The 20,554-nt window shown below is 44.8% G+C and overlaps 1 protein-coding gene across 30 annotated transcripts in view; it reads left to right on the top strand.

The window, feature by feature from the left end:
• MICAL3 (microtubule associated monooxygenase, calponin and LIM domain containing 3) overlaps nt 1–20,554 on the top strand; it is a 234,511-nt gene that overhangs the window by 147,465 nt on the left and 66,492 nt on the right. For all 30 annotated transcript variants that reach the window (XR_016346908.1, XM_089769356.1, XM_089769377.1 and 27 more), the window contains one exon: nt 18,508–18,703. Coding sequence is in view for 29 of the 30 variants with exons in the window: in XM_089769356.1 (XP_089625482.1) it covers nt 18,508–18,703 (196 nt within the window). In the remaining variant the exon portion in view is untranslated. The remainder of the gene's footprint in view (nt 1–18,507; nt 18,704–20,554) is intronic.

The following is a 20,554-nucleotide window of genomic DNA, read 5'->3' as shown; positions in this document are numbered from 1 at the left end:
TGAGCAGGAGGGGCTTATCTTGAGTGTCAGCGGTGCAGCAGGCATGCTAAGACAGGCTTTCTGCCTCTCTTGGCACCGCAGACCATACTTCTCCTCAGAAGCATCCAGCAGCAGGTTCCCAGCCAATGGAAGAGCAGATCTAGTGCTCAGGATGGGGCAATGCGGAGAGCTCTGTGCTCTCCTTCCCCACCTCACACCTAGGACGTAGGCCTGGTGCCAGCCACTTCTGGAGTGCAGCACAGTCTGAGGTGCCAGGACAGACCGGTAGCCAGCCTTAGCACTCCCACTGATCACCCTGCAGTAAAGAGATCCAGTGCCCAACATTCCACTACTGGGTTGCAGTGTTCCCTCTAAGCTGTGGGGCACCACAGCTTCACAGGTGATTAATCAGCGCCACCCAGTCAGAGGATCAGGGCTGGGTTGCAACCTGTCATTTGAAAAGCACTGTTTTAACATGCTCCTGATGAGAAATTCAGCTGAAACCTGCAAGCACGTTCGGGTGTTCTTCTAGAAAACATGCAGGGGGAAACAATTCTGCACTGTGCTCTGGGACATGTATTAGATGACCTAATGTCTTTTCCATCTCTAGTGCTGGACTCTTTCCAGTTGTCAAAAATAGCCATATTCCTGGATTATTTTCTGTCTCTTCTGAAGTGTAAGCAGCTATTCTCTGTGATTAAACAACTTGCATGCACTGAGCCTCAACTTTCCACTACAGGCAGTCCCCGGGTTACGTACAAGATAGGGACTGTAGGTTTGTACTTAAGTCGAATTTGTACTTAAGTCGGAACTGGCATCCAGATTCAGCCGCTGCTGAAACTGACCAGCGGCTGACTACAGGAAGCCCGAGGCAGAGTTTCTCTGCTCCGGGCTTCCTGGAATCAGCTGCTGATCAGTTTCAACAGCAGCTGAATCTGGACGCCTGGGACAGAGCAGCTGGGGTGCTGCTAGGTAGGTCTCCGCAGCGCCGCACCTCAGCGTTGCAGGGTTGTCCCAGGCAGCACCCCAGGTGCTCTACCCCAGGTGTCCCCAAGTCAGCTGCTGCTGAAACTGATCAGCAGCTGATTCCAGGAAGCCCGGGGCAGAGCAACTCTGCCTCGGGCTTCCTGTAGTCAGCCGCTGGTCAGTTTCAGCAGCGGCTGAATCAGGACTCCTGGGGCAGAGCAGCTGGGGTGCTGCCGGCTTGGTCCAGTAGCTCCAAGGAGCGGCGCTGCGGGACCAACCGGCAGCGCCCCAGCTGCTCTGCCCCAGGAGTCCCGAGAAAAGCCTGGTCTGTTGGGGGGGGGGGCGCACTAGCTGCGCCTCCTTCCCCCCCAGCACACCATGGAGATGCGGGCGGCGGGACCGAGACGCGCCGAGGTCCCGCCACCCGGGTTCTCCGTGGCTTTGCTCCGCGTCTCCATAGTCTGCTGGGGGGTCCTTCCCCCCCAGCAGACCAGGGAGACACGGAGCAGCTTTTCTTGCCTCGGAGGACGAGGGCGGCGGGACCTCGGCGTGTCTGGGCGGTCCCGCCGCCCGCATCCTCCGAGGCAAGAAAAGCCCGGTTTGTAAGTGTGGATCCGACATAAGTCGGATCCGCGTAACTCGGGGACTGCCTGTACTTCATAATAATACTTTGCACTTTTGCATAACACATTTCATCTGTTGATCCCAAGCGTAACTTTATTCTGCAGACTTCTGTGTGGGGTTGGGTTTGTTCACAAGTTATAGAAAACTGTTAAAGGTGACCTTCAAACACAACTGATACTACTTTTTTGTCTGTTCCCTGTTTGGGTTTGGCAGCTTTGGTAGCCTTCTTCCAAAACTCATGATCACATGCCAAGCAGTCATGCAGATTGGTCTACTGGTATCCAATCCATGTATCGAGTCTTAGGTCTCCCCCTTGGTTGTCTTTCATCCACAGTCACTGCAAGAACGATCCTACTGACAAAGTCCTTATGTTTCCACTAAATATGCCGGTACCAACATAGCCTGTACTCCCTCAACTTGTCCTCATGGAGCAACCCACATTAGGCCCCTGAGAACCTCATTTTGTTTTTTCCTCATGAAATGGACAACCTTTTGACTATCTCAATCTCTTCATTTCCCTGATGAAATGAATACTGATTTCTTTTTTTGTGGCTGGCCAGGTCTCTGTTTTACATGTTAAGTTGAGTTGGATTAATTTTATACACTCTTCCTTTTAATTGACATATTTTTGTCACAGAGAACTTGCCTTTTGTCACTGACTTTCAAATAATACTTATGAATTATATTCACTTCAGAAATACGTTTTTAAGACGACCTCCTCTAATCAACCTAGGAAGGATGCTCATCATATCAGCAGCAGTTTTTAGGTTTCTCTCTACTGATGCCCTAAACAGCAACGTTCAGTCAATTCTGCAGCCTCTGCTTGTTCTGTTGATCTCTCGTTATCTAATTAGTGTCTGGGTGGCTGGGGCGCTCCCAGGAGCGTTATAACATGTCTAAAGTAAATATACAAAGTACAGTTGAGTTTACCTTTCACCTTAATTCATTTCTGTGAATCAGGAGAGAATAGGATCCACATCTCTTGCTGATGGCAATGACAGGCCAAGGAAGTAATTCTGTCAGAGGTGTATAAAGTGCGTAGACCAGGGCTTATTCTGTGATTAGATTTGGGGAATCTCTTCCTACAATTCCTTGGAAGTTTTACACTTTCTACAGGTTTATTTCCATACAAATTACACAGAGTTCTTTGAAGTGAGCAAAAGCTAATTCTGCATTAGCTGGAGGAGAAGGGCGGTGTGTGTGGCCATATAGTTAGACAGCATTTTCACCATGCCTGATTTCTGAGATTCATACTGGATTATGTACTGTTGAGACAAGGAAGGTTGTTTTTGTAAGACATTAGTTGTTAGTGCTTGTTCTCAAGCACCTGCATGCTTTGAGCTTCATAATAAGAGCACCTTTCATGCAGTCTCCCCTCCCTACACTGAGCTGCTTGGTTCCCATGTATATCATTCCCTGAGCCACCAGGAAGAGCTGCTCAGACAACAGTGGACCACCACTGAGATGTGGTAAACAGTGAAGGGGTGGGGTCAGAGTCGTTGATATTTTGGATGCTGAATGAGAAGCTCCTGTGTGGTTCCTCAGTGTTTGTCTTTGTGCTGCTGCCTTTTTTTCCATATCCTTTGCAGTGCATGTGACCATGTATTCTGACATTCTGCCTAACACAGGCCAGTCGAACTTCACACAGTAATTCTTCATCAAACACTATACCTTCTAGCTGAGTAGAGCATGTATTTTAGCGTGACATACTGTCATATGCAGGACAGTCCACTATCTTGTTCAGAAGTGGCGTGCAGAAAGAGCTGAGAATTCCGAGTTTAGCAGAAGCGCTTTAGATCAGGGGTTTCAAAGTCTAGGTTGCGGCTTGGTAAGGGCAAGCCACTAGGCAGCTGCAAGTTGCTTTGTTTACCTACATCTCCACAGGTATGGCCGATCACAGCGCTCGTTGGCCACAGACTGCCATTCCTAGGCAATGGGAGATGCAGGAATTAGTGTGGACCGGGATACCACTTCCCACAACTCCTATTGGCCGGGAACAGCGATCCTCAGCCAACAGGAGCTGCGATCGCCCGCACCTATGAGAGACTCGTAACCAGCTAGAAGCTTGCCCTTTCAAGCTGCAAATCAGAGAGTTTGAAAACTTCTGCTTCAGATGCTGGTGTTGCTCTGCCCAGTGCTCAAGCTTGAGCTCATTTTGAATCTTCCAGGTGGATCCCCTCGATGTGTCAATCTTCAACATTTCTATTAATTTGTGTTCCTTCTCATTGGCTCCTTTGCTTTCAAAGCTTTTGTTTTTACTGAGGCTGTGTTTTATGCAGCATTACAGATGGGGCTTATATCCACAAGCCAGGGAATGCAAGGTTTTTATGGCTCCCTCGGGTACCTGTAGGTTAACTCGGCCAATCTGTAAACTATTTGAGGGAGTGACGAGAAAGCGAAGAAAAAAGGAATTTAGAGGGATAGGTCATGAGGACAAAGATTATTATACATTCTGATAAACGCATTAGTACCTTTATCTGAGGAATAGGGAAATCACCTGGTTATATTCAAATGTTGCATGCTTCGAAGCTGTACATGTCAAAGTGCAGAGCACTCCGCAGAACATGTGCAATTTTGAAATAAGGAAATAAGGAAAAGTTATTTACTTGTTTCCATGATATAAGAACTAGGGGCCACCAAATGAAATTAATGGGCAGCAGGTTTAAAACAAACAAAAGGAAGTTCTTCTTCACACAGCGCATAGTCAATCTGTGGAACTCCTTGCCTGAGGAGGCTGTGAAGGCTAGGACTATAACAAGGTTTAAAAAAGAATTAGATAAATTCATGAAGGTTAAGTCCATAAATGGCTAATAGCCAGTACGGGTAAGGAATGGTGTCCCTAGCCTCTGTTTGTCAGAGTTGAGATGGATGGCAGGAGAGAGATCGCTTGACCATTACCTGTTCGATTCACTCCCCCTATCTGCCTGACCTGGCATTGGCTGGTACTGGGCTGGAAGGACCTTTGGTCTGACCAAGTATGGCCATTCTTATGATGGGTGGCTTGAGCTCTGAAGGGCTGATAAGAAATTACTACAGGTAGGCTCCTTTCAGTGGTCTCTTAAGTGTTTATGGGGCGATAGGACTCAGCTCTCCACACATTCCATTTAAAGCTTTGTTCTTGCTCCTCCACCTCTAACATGGCACGGGGGGGGGGGGGGGGGAGGGGGACGACCAGGAGCAACACCATCTTGCAGGCCCCGTTTAATTCAGTCAGGGATGGCCAGCTTAATATTGTACCTATGCTGTAGAATGTGGTGCACAGGGGGATGTAAACTCTAGGCCATATGACATTTTTATGATCACTAGATTTCAAGTACAGTTGGGAGGATTAAGGGAGTGCTTGTTAGTTGGGGCTGTCATGACAGATGAGTCAGGCTTAGCCAGCTGGCTTATGTCTTAATCCATTTACTGTTTCAGTCTGTGCAGCCTCCAGGTACGTGCCTAGGTAATGAGAATTCCATTTTTAATATGTGCCACATAAGACGTAAAATACTCACAAGAAGTCAAGATGCTGCTCACCCTTGGCTCACACTGAAGTCTATGGGAGTTGAGAGTATTCAGCACCTGGCACAACTGGTCCCAAATGCTCATGCACTCTGCGCTTCTCTGTCAAGTGCTTAAAATCAGGCTATCTATCCCCCCCCCCCCCCCCCCCCACACCCACACACACACACACATGCTGCTAGGCTGGGAACAAGTGTGAGAAACTTCACAAGCTGCTAGGCTGGGAACAAGTGTGAGAAACTTCACAAGCTGCTAGGCTGGGAACAAGTGTGAGAAACTTCATTTTTATGTTACAAACTGCTGAAAATGCGGGTTTCTTATGGTACTGCCCCAGGGGGGAGGCTAACAATTGCCCCCAGGCAAGGCAGGGAGGGGGCAGCTTCCCACTCTTGGAAGGGAGAGCCTGGGAGCTAGCCTTTCCCCCTACAGCAGCACCCAGAGTGTGCTTTCCAGAGCTCCAGCAGGGATTTAAGGGATCCGGGTCATTTGCCCCCTTCCTTCCCTCAACCCCACCCCCATCTGCAGGCCTGATATCACCTCTTCAAGCATAGATCGTTTTTCTAAACCAGAGCTTTAATGAAAAAAAACCCTAATATGTGCACTTATTATATTTAATCTCCTAGAGAGCAAGCCATGTATTCCTTCTTTGTGGTATGTCACCTCAATGCTTTTTTGTTTTATTATTGCTTGATATTTTGTTTATTTACCTTTAACTTCACACTTCCACATGGAAGCAATTAAGTACAATACATTTTTAATTGTACCAAAATAAAGGAATTCAGAATGATTTTCATTGCAACAATATTAATTCTTCTCTGAGTGTCTGCAGACGTTCATTTCACTTAAGTATCTGCACACCCAGCACACCAAAATAAGAGAGCTTTACTAAACGGTACTCATCAGGGTAGCACTCCTGCCCTACCCTCTGATGGCTTTATAAAGCATGTTGCCACCCTGACACTCCCTTCAGTTATTTCTTAGCACCTGAAGTTTAAATTGGGGCGTTCTTTGTGGTGTCTCACCTTATTTTTCACTATCACAGTGTTTTGTGGTCTGGGGTGAATGTGATTCCATTAATAGTTTGAGTAATACCTTAGGGCTTAGTCTGGTTTATTATAATTAGTAGAGTTTAAGTTTGATGATGCGGTTACTGGCTTTAAGCATGGTCTGTCATCTGGGATAACTATCCCTATTAGGGTCACCCCCATGCTTGATGTCTGTTTTGCCTTGGGAAGACCACATTAAGGAATGGTGGTCCATCTGCAAGTCATTCAAAAAGAGGGTGCAGCCTAGTAGAGACTAGTACTTAAAGCAGCACTACCTACCTCCACACTTGAGACCTTCACTTAGGCCTCGCTGGGGAGCTTGTCTAGAGACATTAGAAGTTCAGAGTCTGTGTACAGACTGGGAAGTTTGCGTTCATTTCAATATTCTGGAACTTCACACCATTGACCATGTATGCCAGGCCTTCTGATATCAGATCAAGGTCACAGCAGTTCACATTGTGATGGACAACACCTCCAAAATGTATTATGAGAACAAGCAGGGAAGGGCTTGTTCCAACCAGCTTTTCCAGGAGATAAGATATTGACACTTCAGTATCAACACTTACCCAGTGTTCTGAACCAGTTATTTGGCCACCTCCACAGAGTTTTCTTCCAGACTAACAAGTGGTCTGTGAATAACAGCATCTTGAAATCCAGCTTCAGAGATTGGGGCATTCCAGCATCAAAACACAACAGGAAATGCAGTTTTCTTCATGATCAGTCCTATGCTTAAAAGTCTCAGAGGGGCCGCTGTGTTAGTCTGTAACTGGAAAAAAAAAAACGTTAACAACAAATAGTTCTGCAGCACTTTAGAGACTAACAAAAATGTAGATGGTATCATGAGCTTTTGTGGGCACATAAAAGCTCATACCACATCTACATTTTTGTTAGTCTCTAAGGTGCTGGAGAGCTATTTGTTGTTTACGTTTTTTTCAGTCCTATGCTTCACATTTGGATTAGGCATCAGCGCTGTATGCTTTTCCCTCTGTTCCTGCTAATTCCTCAAGTTATCCTAAAACAGTAATTAGATCATGCCATATTGATACTTATTGTACCAGTTTTCCCTAAGACAGTGCTGGATCTTCTCAACCTACCCATTCAGTCTCCCAAACTGTTTGTCCCTTTTCCCAGACTTTCTGACACAACTTTTATGTTCTGATTTGCTATCCAGTACAGACCAGTCTACATCTTTTGGTGTGGATGCCACATGATTAGATGAGGAGGAAGAACACTGCTTGGAACGAGTGCAGTCTTACTCCTCTACTAGGGACTATATATTTGACCATGGAAATTGCCCCAAATACATATTTGACCTATGGCTGGAATCTAGTCAGGGCTAGCATGCATTCCCGTCTGAGAGCTTATGTAATTCCATAAGCAAGTTAATGATAGAAAGGGTTAGAAAGGTGTCAATTTGATTTGTAAAAATCTCCAGTGTCATCATTTCACTGGTGTCTTCCTCTGCCATGTGGAAGTAGGACTCCCCCCTTCTGGCTCTGGGTCCACCAGTTGGTGGACATTTTGATAATATGTCGCAGAGATGGGTTGAGTTGAGTCATTTGAAATCCTTTTCTCCAGCCAGCTCAGTGGTACCAAACATGACATAACTTGGAATGTAGATGTATGCATTCAAGAAAATGTTTAAAAATTAACTTTTAAAAAAATGTTCAGTGGTGGCATCAGCTTTGTTTATTGTGCCAAAAAAGTCAGTGGTTCAGACTTCAGAATCTAATCAGAAATCACTGGAATCCATCTGCAAATGGCATGCACATAATTGCATAATATAATTCATTGCTATCCCAAAGTAATGTATTACAAAATTTTTGTTTTTTATTTTGGCCTTGATCACTTCTAGGCATCAGTGGGGAGACAAAAAATACTGACTAGTAACTGGATCTCTGGAGAAGGCCACTATGAAGGATCTGGTTAAACCCAGGACTCAGGGGGACTTTACATGGATAAACTGAATTTGACAAGGTTAAAGAGGATGCCTCAGGAAAAAGTTGAAGATGCAGGGCATCTGCCAGCTGTGAGCAAGGCTTATCTAGTGCTAAGCCCCAGGACATGTGTTTTGAGAAAAACACTTGCTTATTCTGTGTCGAGCTGGAAACCAATATATCGAGCTGGAAACCAGTTTCAACATGAGACAGATGAGAAACACTTTCAGCAAGAAAGGAAAGTGGGCTCATTGGCCCAAAAGATGCACTTACATACAACAGTGCCCACTAGATCAGGTGCTGTACCAAAAACACATGTGATGTGTTGTATCAAACAGTAAAGGCAACACAAACAAACCCTGATTTTTCTACTGAAAGCTGTGACTGGTCTGGAGTTCACTGATTGCCTCGGAGAGGCTCCAGTGGATGGCAAAGTGGTGACGATGGCTGATAGAGGCTAAGAATTGAGTAATAGGTGCTTTGAATGGGATTGAAGATGCTTCAGATGCTTAGCAGAAAGGCTCTTACAGCATTTCTTGAAGATGAACTGTGGAATATGGACATAGGTTTTAGCAGTCCTACCCATAGAAATGAATCACAGGGCATATCCTTGAAAACAGCAGAAGACATTGCACTATCAAAAGTGGAAGAAAGCGCAAGTGTCAATAGTAATATGAAGATTTTGTTTGCAACTTCTATGAAACCCTCAAAACCCAAATACTAATAATAGGCTCTATCAGTGTATGGGCAAGAAGAACAGACAAATGCAAAGAGGGAAGTTACAGTGAAGATGTGAGAGACTATTACAGAGTTAACCACAGATAAGATAAGGTTTGCTTGAGCCCTGATTGTGTCCCTATCTCAGCATGTTGTTGAGCTGTGTGACACTTTGGGAAAGTGTGAGTTCTCTGTGGTACCATGATTGTTAGAATGTTACGGAACAATGTGTGTGCACCAGATGAAAAGCAAACTAACACTGTCTTGCTTGGTTTTCTAAAGCCAGCACATACAGACAATGCATCCAGTACTTATCTGGCAGAGGCATTTCAGCAAAGCAATTATAGATGGTGCGGCTGAGGAACAAGATCTCAATGAAGCATAGTGATAGAAATGTAGCCGTGTTAGTCTGGGGTAGCTGAAGCAAAATGCAGGACAATGTAGCACTTTAAAGACTAACAAGATGGTTTATTAGATGATGAGCTTTCGTGGGCCAGACCCACTTCCTCAGATCAAATAGAGGAAGAAAATAGTCACAACCATATATACCAAAGGATACAATTAAAAAAATGAACACATATGAAAAGGACAAATCACATTTCAGAACAGGAGGGGGATGCGGGGGGGTAAAGGGGGGAAGGAAGGAAGGAAGCAGACACTATTAACACTTGCTGAAATGGCCGAACACTTCATTATCGGCTATAAAGAAAATACTGGACTTATGACAAAGTCAGCCTTGGGTTTGACATGTACACAGAGTAATCAATTACAATTATCAGAAAGAAGGGGCATTATTGTTGAACCTGCCTGGTACAAAAATCATTGACTCCATCAGAATCTTCAATGTCACAATGAAGTAACAGCCATCTCATACTTGCACAAAGCATGAGTTAACCAAATACCATTCAGGAAAGATGCTTTAACATGCAAAAAATTTCTCAAAATAATTTTGTTTCATGGTGCAGTTAAACTGCTGTCTCACACTGTTGAGTGGATTTCTTCATCGCTCTCAGGAGGAGAGTGACACTAAAATTATCTTGCCTGCCATCAGTGCCACAGCAAGAAGTGCTACTCTGCATTTTGGCACAAGACGTGTATGTTTTTGTGTTTTCTGTGAGATGCTACCCAATACTTCCTTGGGATTCAGGTTTTGTGCCTGTTTCAGAGGAACAGAATTGCTGTCAGAGTTGTGTTCCTGTTACTCAGGCTATTAAAAGCCATCACATGGCCCTGGTATCCATGCTCTTTCAGGATGTGATACTGCTGGAACATTGACTGGAAAAAACAAATTATCTTACTGGAAGGAATTGGATTCAACCTCCGAAAACTGATTCCTCACTGAAGATATTTCGAATGGTTGATACAATCACTGATGAAATCATAAGTGTAATGGAGGGATTCGTATGCCAACTTTATTACTTGAAGATCTGTATTACAACACTTACTGATCTACGTTGGTAGATGTTTTCCAATAAGCAAACTGAGAATAAGTGCCATAAACACAAGCATTATCTTTATAACTGCTATCAAAAGGACAGATTATGAAACAGTGGGATGTTGGAATGCATCCAGAACTACCTTCCTCTACAGAGGTGGATGGGTCGTGGAGGATGGATTGATCACAGCAATTGTGTGCAATACTGGGCACTCCCAAATCAGTCCTTCAACTAATTACATACTTCTGCAAAAAGCAGATGCTCGCCACCCACCAAATATTTGGCCAGACACCCACCTTTATAGAAAAGTTTGACTGTAGTGTAGACAAGGATCATTGTCTGTCTGGGGTGCGTTACACAAACCTAACATTGAAGATGAATTTGATAAATGAACATTTTCAGTCCTGGATTACCAATGATCCAGTGTGGTTCTCATGCATACAATGTAGCCCTGTATTAAAGTTTAATTTTAAAAAACCCTTTTCTTGAGTATATGTCTACATAATAGTTCTAGGCTTGTCATGTTGTTACCGTTATGCTCATTGAAGAAAGAGCTTTTGAATGATACCCAGCTCAACCCATTTCTGACAACATTGTATTATAAACAACTTGTTCCTAGAATAAGATTTTACTGCACTAGGGGGTTGCGTCCCCTGCTTGCTACACTCACCAACCCCCCTCTCGGGGGGGTAGGCAATCCCGGCTCTCCCCTGGCCATTGAGAGAGGATGGGCTGAAGCCACGCCAGCCCATATCCCTTCTCCTTCCTTGCAGGAGGAATAACGGTAGTTCGAATTAGAGCTTTAATTCAAAATACCTAGTCCATGCCGCGTGTAGCCGCGGGCAGGTAGTTCAAACTACAGGCATTTAAAAATGGTACCCGCCCAGGAACATGCAAATGAAGCCCGGGATATTTAAATCCCAGGCTTCATTTGCAAGTTCGAATGCTTACATTAGCCACCCTAGTTCGAACTAGGGTGGCAGTGTAGACATCCCCCATGAGAGCCACATATGGAGTAATCAGTCTGTACCTCCATAAAGACTGGTGGCTTATTCGATGAGGATTCAAGTGTCTACTTCAGGGATGATTTTGTATTAAACTTGCCTAATTTTCAATGTATACTTTTACCAACCATTATGCTAATACGACTACAAACTTTGGGAAAACAGTTCTGCAGCCCTGCTTTAGATACACTCTGAGCCCCTCCTCCTTTTGTTATTGCTTGTTAGTCACCGGAGTAGAATATACATCTGCAAAGACTCAAAGAAAAATAATTGCTTACTTGTTCTGTAACTATCCACATGGTGAGGATTCAGACATGTACTACACAACCTGCCCTATGTCCCCTCTGGCTTGCAGTCATTAGCCTTGAATATGAAGGAGCTGAAGGGCTGGTGGCGGTGGCCAGAGGTAGGATGGGGAGTGGGCTAGAAGGGTGCAACATCCATTTCTCTGCTATGGCTAAACAAAGTTCTTTGGTGCATTGGGATCACCTGCACCTGAGTGAGATACATGTCCCCACACATGTCTTGAAAGAACAGCAGTTTAAGTATGCAGGGAAGGGAACTGGTTTTTTCCCATGAGTGTATATGCATCACAGTCGGCTCCCTTATTTGTATTACAGTAGCTCCTTGAGGCCCTAGCTGAGATTAGGCACCCTATTGTGCCAAGCACTGCACAGATGCCATAAACAGGCTGTGCCTCAAATCGCATAGTCTAAAACATCAAGACAGACGTAGTGTGGGAGGGGAAATTGGGCATTGCATGGTTCATGAAAAAGAAGGCCTCACTCTCATACTGGTTTCACACTGTCACCTGTGTCTTCACACACACCCCCCCCCATCAGACACTATCTGAGACCAGGCTACTCAACTTTTGGAGCCCGGGGGCCACAATGATACTCACAGCACATGCCGAGGGCTGCAAGTAAAGTGTGGTTGCATATACATGCAAATATATATGCAAAAAGTTTATTTCATGCTGATGGGCATGAATACAAAGCATGTCCCACAAATGCACCGGCACTCCCGGCACCTCCTCCCTGGGAGCTGGAAACGCCAACACCCTGTACCCATCTGTTCCAGCCAGCCCGTCCACTTGCATCTCAGTCCTCACCTTGCCTGGGAGATGCCTTGCCATTGTGAAGCATGTTTCGAGTAGAGGCCATGTTCAAAGGATCCCACCCGCAGGCTATGTATTGAGCCCCACATAAACCCAAACCGCGCCATGGGCCACAAATAAATGGGCCCAGGTAACTCCTCAGATCAGGGCTACTCAATACACAGCCCCTTTGCATGCGGCCTGCGGTGCCTTGAGCTGCTTACCGGGCTGCCTGCCTGCCTGCCTCGTTGCTCGGGCTCCAGCGACAGCACCAAGTCAAGCACTGAGCCGCGCGTCTTTGAGCCACACCATGTGCGCAGGAGCTGCCAGCCCGTGGGGAGAGGGCGAGGGCGGCAAGAGGCAGTGGCAGAGCACTCCTGCTGCATCTGCCACAGCGGCAGCCCTTCCCTGCGAGCAGAGCACTGACACAAGCTGCATGTGAATGGGAGCTGCTGACCAGGGTGGGAGGAATGGCAAAAGGCACGGCAGAGCACTCCTGCTGCGTGTGTGTCTGCATGTGCGTGGGAGCTGCTGGCCGGCTGGGGGTGGGGGTGGCAAAAGACGGCAGCAAAGCACGCCTGCCGCATCTGCCACAGTGACAGTGCCTTGCCGAGCCAGGCCACGTCAACGCGTGAGCGGGAGCTGCTGGGGGTGGCAAGAGGCATGTGGCAGAGCTGGACAGCGAGGCCAGGGTGAGAAAGGTCTGTGCTGGGCCTGGGACTTGGGTTTTAATCAATATACTGGTCTTCCGTTGATATGCAGTTTAGTAGTTAAATTGCTGATCTGTTGTTGCTCGTTAAAAGTGCTGTCATATGGGTGGAAATCCGCTAACTATTGCATTTAATATCAGCAGATCTGACTTAAATGGGGCCTGCGTGTTGTGTAGTCTTGCCTTAATCTTTGTATTCATGCCCATCAGTATCAAAGAAGCAATTTGCATATATTTGCAACTGCACTTAAGTTGCAGCCCTTGGCATGTGCTGTGAGTATCGTGGCCCCCAGGGCTTCCAAAGTTGAGTAGCCCTGGTCTAAATCGTTGATGTGGCTTGGTTTTTAGTAGGTGGAGGAGGGAGGCAAAGGAGAATGGGGGAGACTGAATTGTCTCTCAAGAGGAGAAAGCTTTCATAGTTGCTTCTTAAGTTCTAGTAGCAACCATCATTGTTTCTAAAACTGGGCTCGAGCGGAGATCTGTCATGCAGGGAAGCAGAGCAAGGGGCATTTCAGCACAGAAATGTTATCTCTGGCCTAATGTTCCTTTCCAAGAGGCAGGTTGCGTCAGGACTGAGATAAATAGAGGCCTCTGGCAACTTTCATGCCACAGCTAAGCAGGCTATTGTGTTAGGAAAAACGGTTCCCTGGATGATCTGATCTGTGTTTGGAGCCAGCAGCTCTTCCAAAATGCAGTACCATTGTGTCAAGTCCTGAAACATTTTCCTTTTTAGGATGTTGGTGGATGTTTGAGCTGATTCTTTGTTTGTGTGGTGAGCTGTCTTTTTTTCTCACAGGTGATTCTTGATGTTTGAGTAATGACAGTTTTCTCGCTTCAGGGTGTAGCCGACTTAGTCTGTACAGGATAAACTTAAAAAACAACAAATGGTCTGGTAGCACTTTATAGACTAACAAAACATGTAGATGGTATCATGAGCTTTCGTGAGTACAGCCCACTTCTTCAGATGACTGGAGTTTTGAGTTTAGGATGTGCAGATCCAAAATAAATAGGGGGAAGGAAAAAAATGAAAGGGAGCAGGAAACAAGGAACAGAGGGTATGAAAATATCAAAGGGAAAACCAAATAGGCAGAACTGGTAATCTATAAACACCTAAAGATTGGATAGTTAAAAGAAGCAGATAAGAATCATAGGATAGCAATTAGATAGGAAGGGTACTAATGCAAGAATCTACACAGTCAAAGAGGTGTTGGCACCTTCATTGAATGTTAGGTTGATAATGTCCCAGCCATCTGTTATCTCGACTGAGGAGGCCATCAGAGTGAGAATTGAATTTGTGGATGCTATCCTATGATCCTTATCTGCTTCTTTTAACTATCCAATCTTTAGCTGTTTATAGATTGCCAGTTCTGCCTATTTGGTTTTCCCTTTGATATTTTCATACCCTCTGTTCCTTGTTTCCCGCTCCTTTCCTTTTTTATTTTCCTTCCCCCCCCTTTCCGTTCTCCCCTATTTATTTTGGGTCTGCACATCCTAAATTCAAAACTCCAGTCATCTGAAGAAGTGGACAGTTTTCTCATGCTTCGTCCTATGCAGTCACATTAGACTCTGTTCTCAGTTTGCGGGCAGCTTCCTGTCTTGACTGCATGGTACTCTTTTACGCCATGCCGGCGTGCTTGTGCCTGTATTTATTAAAGACACAAGATAGAGTGGCAGATGGGCTAACCAGTATTTTCTGTGAGTACTTGTTGTTGGCAGAACTACAGAAGAATGTTATTTAAGTTCGTGAGCAGATGTGTTGAACAGCAGTTCGACATCATCATGAGCCATATGGGGACTGCTCTTTCTGATAGAGAGGGTGTCACTGAAAAAGCAAGCATGTCCAAAGCAGATTTAATGTTTTTCTCCCATTTGCTCAGTAATGCAGCCCCTTGTGAATCCAATTGATGTGAGAAGATAATCACCGTTCCCCATTCTGGCTCCACCTAGGCTTTTGGAGGAAAGCCAAAGTTAGCCAAGCGGTTTGTGTTAATGGCAACACTGAGAGCTGTGGCCATTGCCCTTCTGGTTATTAACCGCATAAGGAGGCAAACAGCATAGGGAATCAGTTAGCATCTGTTCCATTTGTGCTTGGCGGTGAGCTTGACAGTGTCTTGCACTCAAACAAAGAAGACTGATGGTGCATTTTAGAATCTCTGTCAACAAACCCGCTGGGCAAAGTATGCCTGTGCAGAACACAAGTCCCTGGCTGAGGCTGGCAATAAGCTGAGCTGCTTGAGCCATGTTCTCCAATATCAAACTGCATGGGTTTTTTTTTAAGAAAAATAAAATGGAGGAATCTGACGAATGCTGTTGCTGAATTACATCGCTAAAAAGAATAAAAACCAATCTTACATTTGAAGTGTGTCTGGGGTAGCGATGTTAAGAAGCAGGTAATTCGCTAATTGTGTAGTCGATAGAATTTTTATTGTCTACACAATTATTCGATAAGGGAAGTTAAAACTATCCCCGCTGTGATTCTGCAGTTTAAATGTAGTAAGAGGTGGGTGGAAAGACAGCCCAGCTCCTACTATATTTAAACTGCAACTGGGGTAGGTCCCAAACCCAGCACGAGCCTGTCTTCCTAGCTCCTACTACATTTTAAATGCTGTCGCAGCGGGGATGGGTCCCCCTGCTGTGGCTCTGCATTTAAATGCATGTAGTTGATAGCATTAACCAACAAGCTTTTGCTTATCGGTTAATCGACTAATCGATTACTCTATTACGTCCCTAGTCTGGGAATGTTCTCCCTTCTTTCCTGAAACTTCATAGCACACATCATCTGCCAGGCGTGTAAACTATCCTGCCATAACCACACTCCTTTGTCTTACAGGTTAGAAGAGTTTTCATTGTTCTGGGGTCAGTTCTAGTGAATCACCTAGCCTGTCCCCATGCATTGCTGCAGGATTGGTTTAATTCTTCCTATAGCATCCCTGTTGCAGTCATGAGATGGGAGAGACCAGGTTCATTTTTATCCTGCACATGTGTTGGAGAGGTTGCGTGTGTATTTCACTAGTGTGTGTAAATGTCAGTTTGGTTCCCCCTCTACAATTATCTCTCTGACTACATTTATTTCTGCCCCCTCCCTTTGCAATGAAAAGTCATCCTTTCCATAGTCTGTTAATCTTGCTCTAGAAATGATCCTGTGCTACTTTTTTGCTTTCTTCTGAGGAAGTTAACAAAACATAAGGGCTCCAAAAAACCCTGCAAAATAAATCCCCCAGAGAACGACTTCTCGTCCTTTCCCCTATGATCCTTGTTCAGTCTATGAACTTCATGGATACATTGCTGAATATTCAGAGTGGGCCAGAGTAAGAGGACAAGTCAGAAACAGCATGTGACAGCTGTGTGTGTTGGGGAAAGGTGTACCTAACTAGAACACACTGAAATCTGTGAAAAGGTCTAATACAGAAGATAAACTATCTGTTTCTGAGGATTTAATGTGCCCTTTATTTGCTCTCTCAAGCCTTGGTACTCTTCCATTACCCATAATCCATTTCCTTTCATGTTGGCCAGGATTGGCAGGTCAGCATTCCAGGTCAGATCCCCTGATGTTGTGAACTCAGAGTTGGGGAATGTAATACTGATTACAAAAATAGTTCTGGCCAAGGTGGTATCACCATCTAGGCATCCCAGAGAGAGTGAAATGAAGCATGAATCCTAGCTGAGTAGTCTGTTTAGTTTTAGTAATTCTTTAAAAAAAATACTGACACAGCATAAGACTGTTGCAGCAGCAAATTGTAGAGAACAAGATACCCTTGGAAATGTAGGTTTAAATTTGCCTGTAGAGGCCTGGATCCTGTGGTAGGGTCCCAACCTAGTTTCTTATGAATATTTGTCCATGTTGCAAAAGCAGCATCAGACCCCCAAGAATGTTACAACAGAGGATGTTTTTGGTCCAAACTGAGGGTCATTGGCAGAACCGTACCGGTGGGAATTGTAAAGGGGATATAGATGAGTCCAGATCAGAGCATTGATGGATCAGTTGGTGAAGCTTTTGTATATCGCTTATCTGCAACTCTGCTTGATGATGCGGTTTCTGGTGTTAACAGGTGCTAAGTCCATATTTGCTTCGTGGCCAGAGGTGCCAAGCACCCGCAGATCCCATTGGCTTCAACTGGATCTCTGAACACTTGGCACTTCTGGTTTTCAGTCCCACAAGCATTAGATCCCAATCAACGGAGTCCATTTTTTAATGAGGAGAGCAATAGCACATGGATGGAGTTGTTTAGTGGTGAGCTGCAGGCATGTTTAACCTGTGGCACTAGATGTGGGATTTTCTCAGTCCCTCTGGGTATGTCTACACTAGCCCCCTAGTTCAAACTAGGGAGGCTAATGTGGGCATTCAGAGTTGCAAATGAAGCCCAGGATTTAAATGGAATGCGGTGTAACCATTAACTCGAACTAAAGACTTAGTTCGAGTTAACGTTTGACTGCCGCGGGCAGTTAGTTCGGACTAAGGGGATTTAAAAATGGCGCCTGGACGGGAAGATGCAAATAAAGCCCGGGATATTTAAATCCCAGGCTTCATTTGCAATTTCAAATGCCTACATTAGCCTCCCTCGTTCGAACTAGGGGGCATATGTAGACATACCCTCTGATGCCTTCCACTGGTGCTTAATGATATAAGCACTTGATGACATTAGGTAGTCGGGTTGCTAATGGCCGCAGTCATAGGCATCAGAATCAGTATTGCAATACTAGGCCTAAGATTGTTGGGACTATGAGTCCTAGTCTCTTGTCTTTCCACACACCCATTTCCTGTTTCCACCCACCTGGTCGAGATTCAGAGGTGTTGGCTCTTTCACTGAGCACTGTTTTTAAAGTAGCCCTTGGAGCTCCTCTGCTGGTTTTGAAATTAACTGTTTTGCCCCATGCACAATCCTTATGGTTTGCCAGGAGTAGGAGAAAGCAGTGAAGCTCTTATCCAGCAATCCACCCCTACTTCCACAGTCCCACAAATTGTTCATCCAGGTTTCCTCTGCAGTCCCAGTTTCATTATGCACTGACTGGACATCATGTCAAATCCAGAGAAAAGCATGGCTGAGGCCTGAACCTGGCGGCCTTACACCAGGCAGCTTTCTATGGCAGGATTGACTCTCTGTCTCCGGCATTTGAGACACTCCTTACATAATGGAACTGGGCACATTTCAGGCCCCATAACAATGGCTTCCCTAGCCCTTTTTGAATTGGGGTCCCTGTGCCTGGCACATCTCTGGCCTTTGCAGCTAGAATGTTTTTGTTCCTTCTCAGCCAGGCCATGTAACCTTTTGTTAGCACCCTTTGGCCAAAAGCACTCTCTAGGACCCACTTCGGGGTATTCTTACCTCTCCAATTCAACTAGTAGGGGCTAGTATGGTTATGGCATCGTTCCTCTCTCGCTTTATTCCCCACCGGACCTTTCTCACCCCACTGCTCCTTGCTCTGAATTCGCCTCTGAATTCAAACTCAGTTCATCCAATTCATTATTTGTCTGCTGGCTTGTTCTTTAGGGCCTAATGTCAATGGACTGGAGGAGCCCAGCCTTGCCAAGAGACTGCGTGGCACACCTGAGCGGATTGAGCTGGAGAATTACCGGCTGTCACTGCAGCAGGAAGAGGAACTGGAAGAGGTTCCCGAGGAGACGCTGGCAGAGCATAACCTGAGCAGTGTACTAGACAAAGGAACAGAAGAGGATGTGCCCAGCAGGTTAGCACTCCTTGTACACGTGAGCCTATATCCACCCCAGCAGGCTTGTGTCTACTTGTTCCCACAGTGCACTTTCCCATATACTTTACTGAGGCTCCCGTTTCTGGATACCTGGTAACTTCAGCCGCACTTTAGACAGGTATTTTATACTAGAGTTTCTGTTCTAAACTCCTCTTTGAGTCACATAAGAGTGTTCTTAAAAAGTTACTCGTCGTAGTGAAATTTCTCATGCTCAGTCTTAGCTCAGAAGGGAATTTACTTTTTGTGAAAATTACATTTAAAAACAACTGAGTCATTTCAGTGAACAGAACATGGGGTCAGAGGGGAATGTTTTTTCAAAGAGCTTGCTCTGCTTATTTTGCTCTCTGATAACTGAAAACGTTCTTTGGTTTAAAACTTCAAACTGGGCAAATACTTAGCCTTGATTGAGTGCCTTTTGTCTGAGAGAGCTTGGTTTGAAGTTATAGCTATGTACAGTGTGAAACAGTGTATAAATGCGTGTCTATTAATTTCTTCAGCTGCAGAACAATACACCAGAGTGCTAGAGACTCAGTGCTCACAAGTGTGGGGAAATGTCTTTGTATTTCCTGCAGCAGCAATTAAGTTTAAGGGATGAGTGGAACCTTTGCAGACTCTCATCTTCCAAATACTGTGGCTCTCTTACTCCCTGTGCACACTGCTCAACACCCTTCCCTTGCAGCAAAAACTCTCCTCAGTTGTTCAGTCCTTTGCCTGTGCAAGAGTGTTTATATTCGTAAAGCTGCTACTGTAAACTCAGATAATGATATAACAGATGACCAAAGCCCAGATCCTACAATACAACTACATAGGGTTAACTTGAAACCTATGTGCAGACTGCATGTTTGACTGCTTACCTCAATTATACAGGGGAACCTGACTTCAGCTAGGTGACTCAAGAACATAAAATTAAGCACATTCATAAGTCTTTGCAGGATCAGGGCCTGAGTGTATGCTGGAACAAGCAAATGAGCAGAGTCCCATAAGATGCAAATACAAGAGGCAGCAACTGGATATTTGACAGTATCTAGCCTTACCAGTCTTCAGCAGTACTGATGCATCCTTATCATAAATATTCTGAACAGGTTTGAACCATCCTGGGTAAGTACCTGGTGGCCTGTCCTGTTTCCTTTACTAGAATAATGATGGTGTTTCTTAATTAAGTTCTTGAGAGGATCTTATTTTGATATAATTTATTTATTAGATGTGTTGTTTAGTGGCCTTCTCAGATGTTCTCTGAAGTTTAATGTGGAAGACTTGAGATCTGCTTATACTCTCTGTCCCTTGCCCAGCCCACTTCTCAGATATAATTAATAATAATGGTGTTGCTGCTGTTGTCAATATTAACATAAATAATATTATTGTACCTTTTATAGTACTTTTTCAATCCAAAAGTGCTAACCAGAGTTCACTCGCCTGGAGCTATATTGTTATTGGCCATGACTTCCTCGGATCACATAAATCAAGAATACTTGGATTTGGTCAATACGTGGATTGGAAACCTCCAAGGAAAAAAGAAGTCAAGGGAAAAGTGTTATCTTTGGCATCTCAGACTGCAACCACTATTTCTCCTCCTACAGTTCTGTGCACACCTCTCTCCTTCCCTTCTCCCCACCTCCATTTTTTGTTTAGAGTTCTGTCACTCTCCCCTTTTGGTATTTTGGCTTAAATTTGTATTTTTTTAAGTATTCTCTTTTTTTAAAAAGTAAATATTATTGTTTGGCTTATAAAATCTGTCTCTCTCACATCCCTGGGCACATGGACAGAAATTCACAGCAATAAGCATAACTTGTGAGCAAAAGTCAAACCAAAATATACTCCTTGTGTAACAGA

This window comes from Pelodiscus sinensis, chromosome 1, assembly GCF_052426305.1.
Source record: "Pelodiscus sinensis isolate ZL-2025 chromosome 1, ASM5242630v1, whole genome shotgun sequence".
Lineage (NCBI taxonomy): Eukaryota > Metazoa > Chordata > Testudines > Trionychidae > Pelodiscus > Pelodiscus sinensis.
This window is presented reverse-complemented; position numbering and strand designations above follow the sequence as displayed.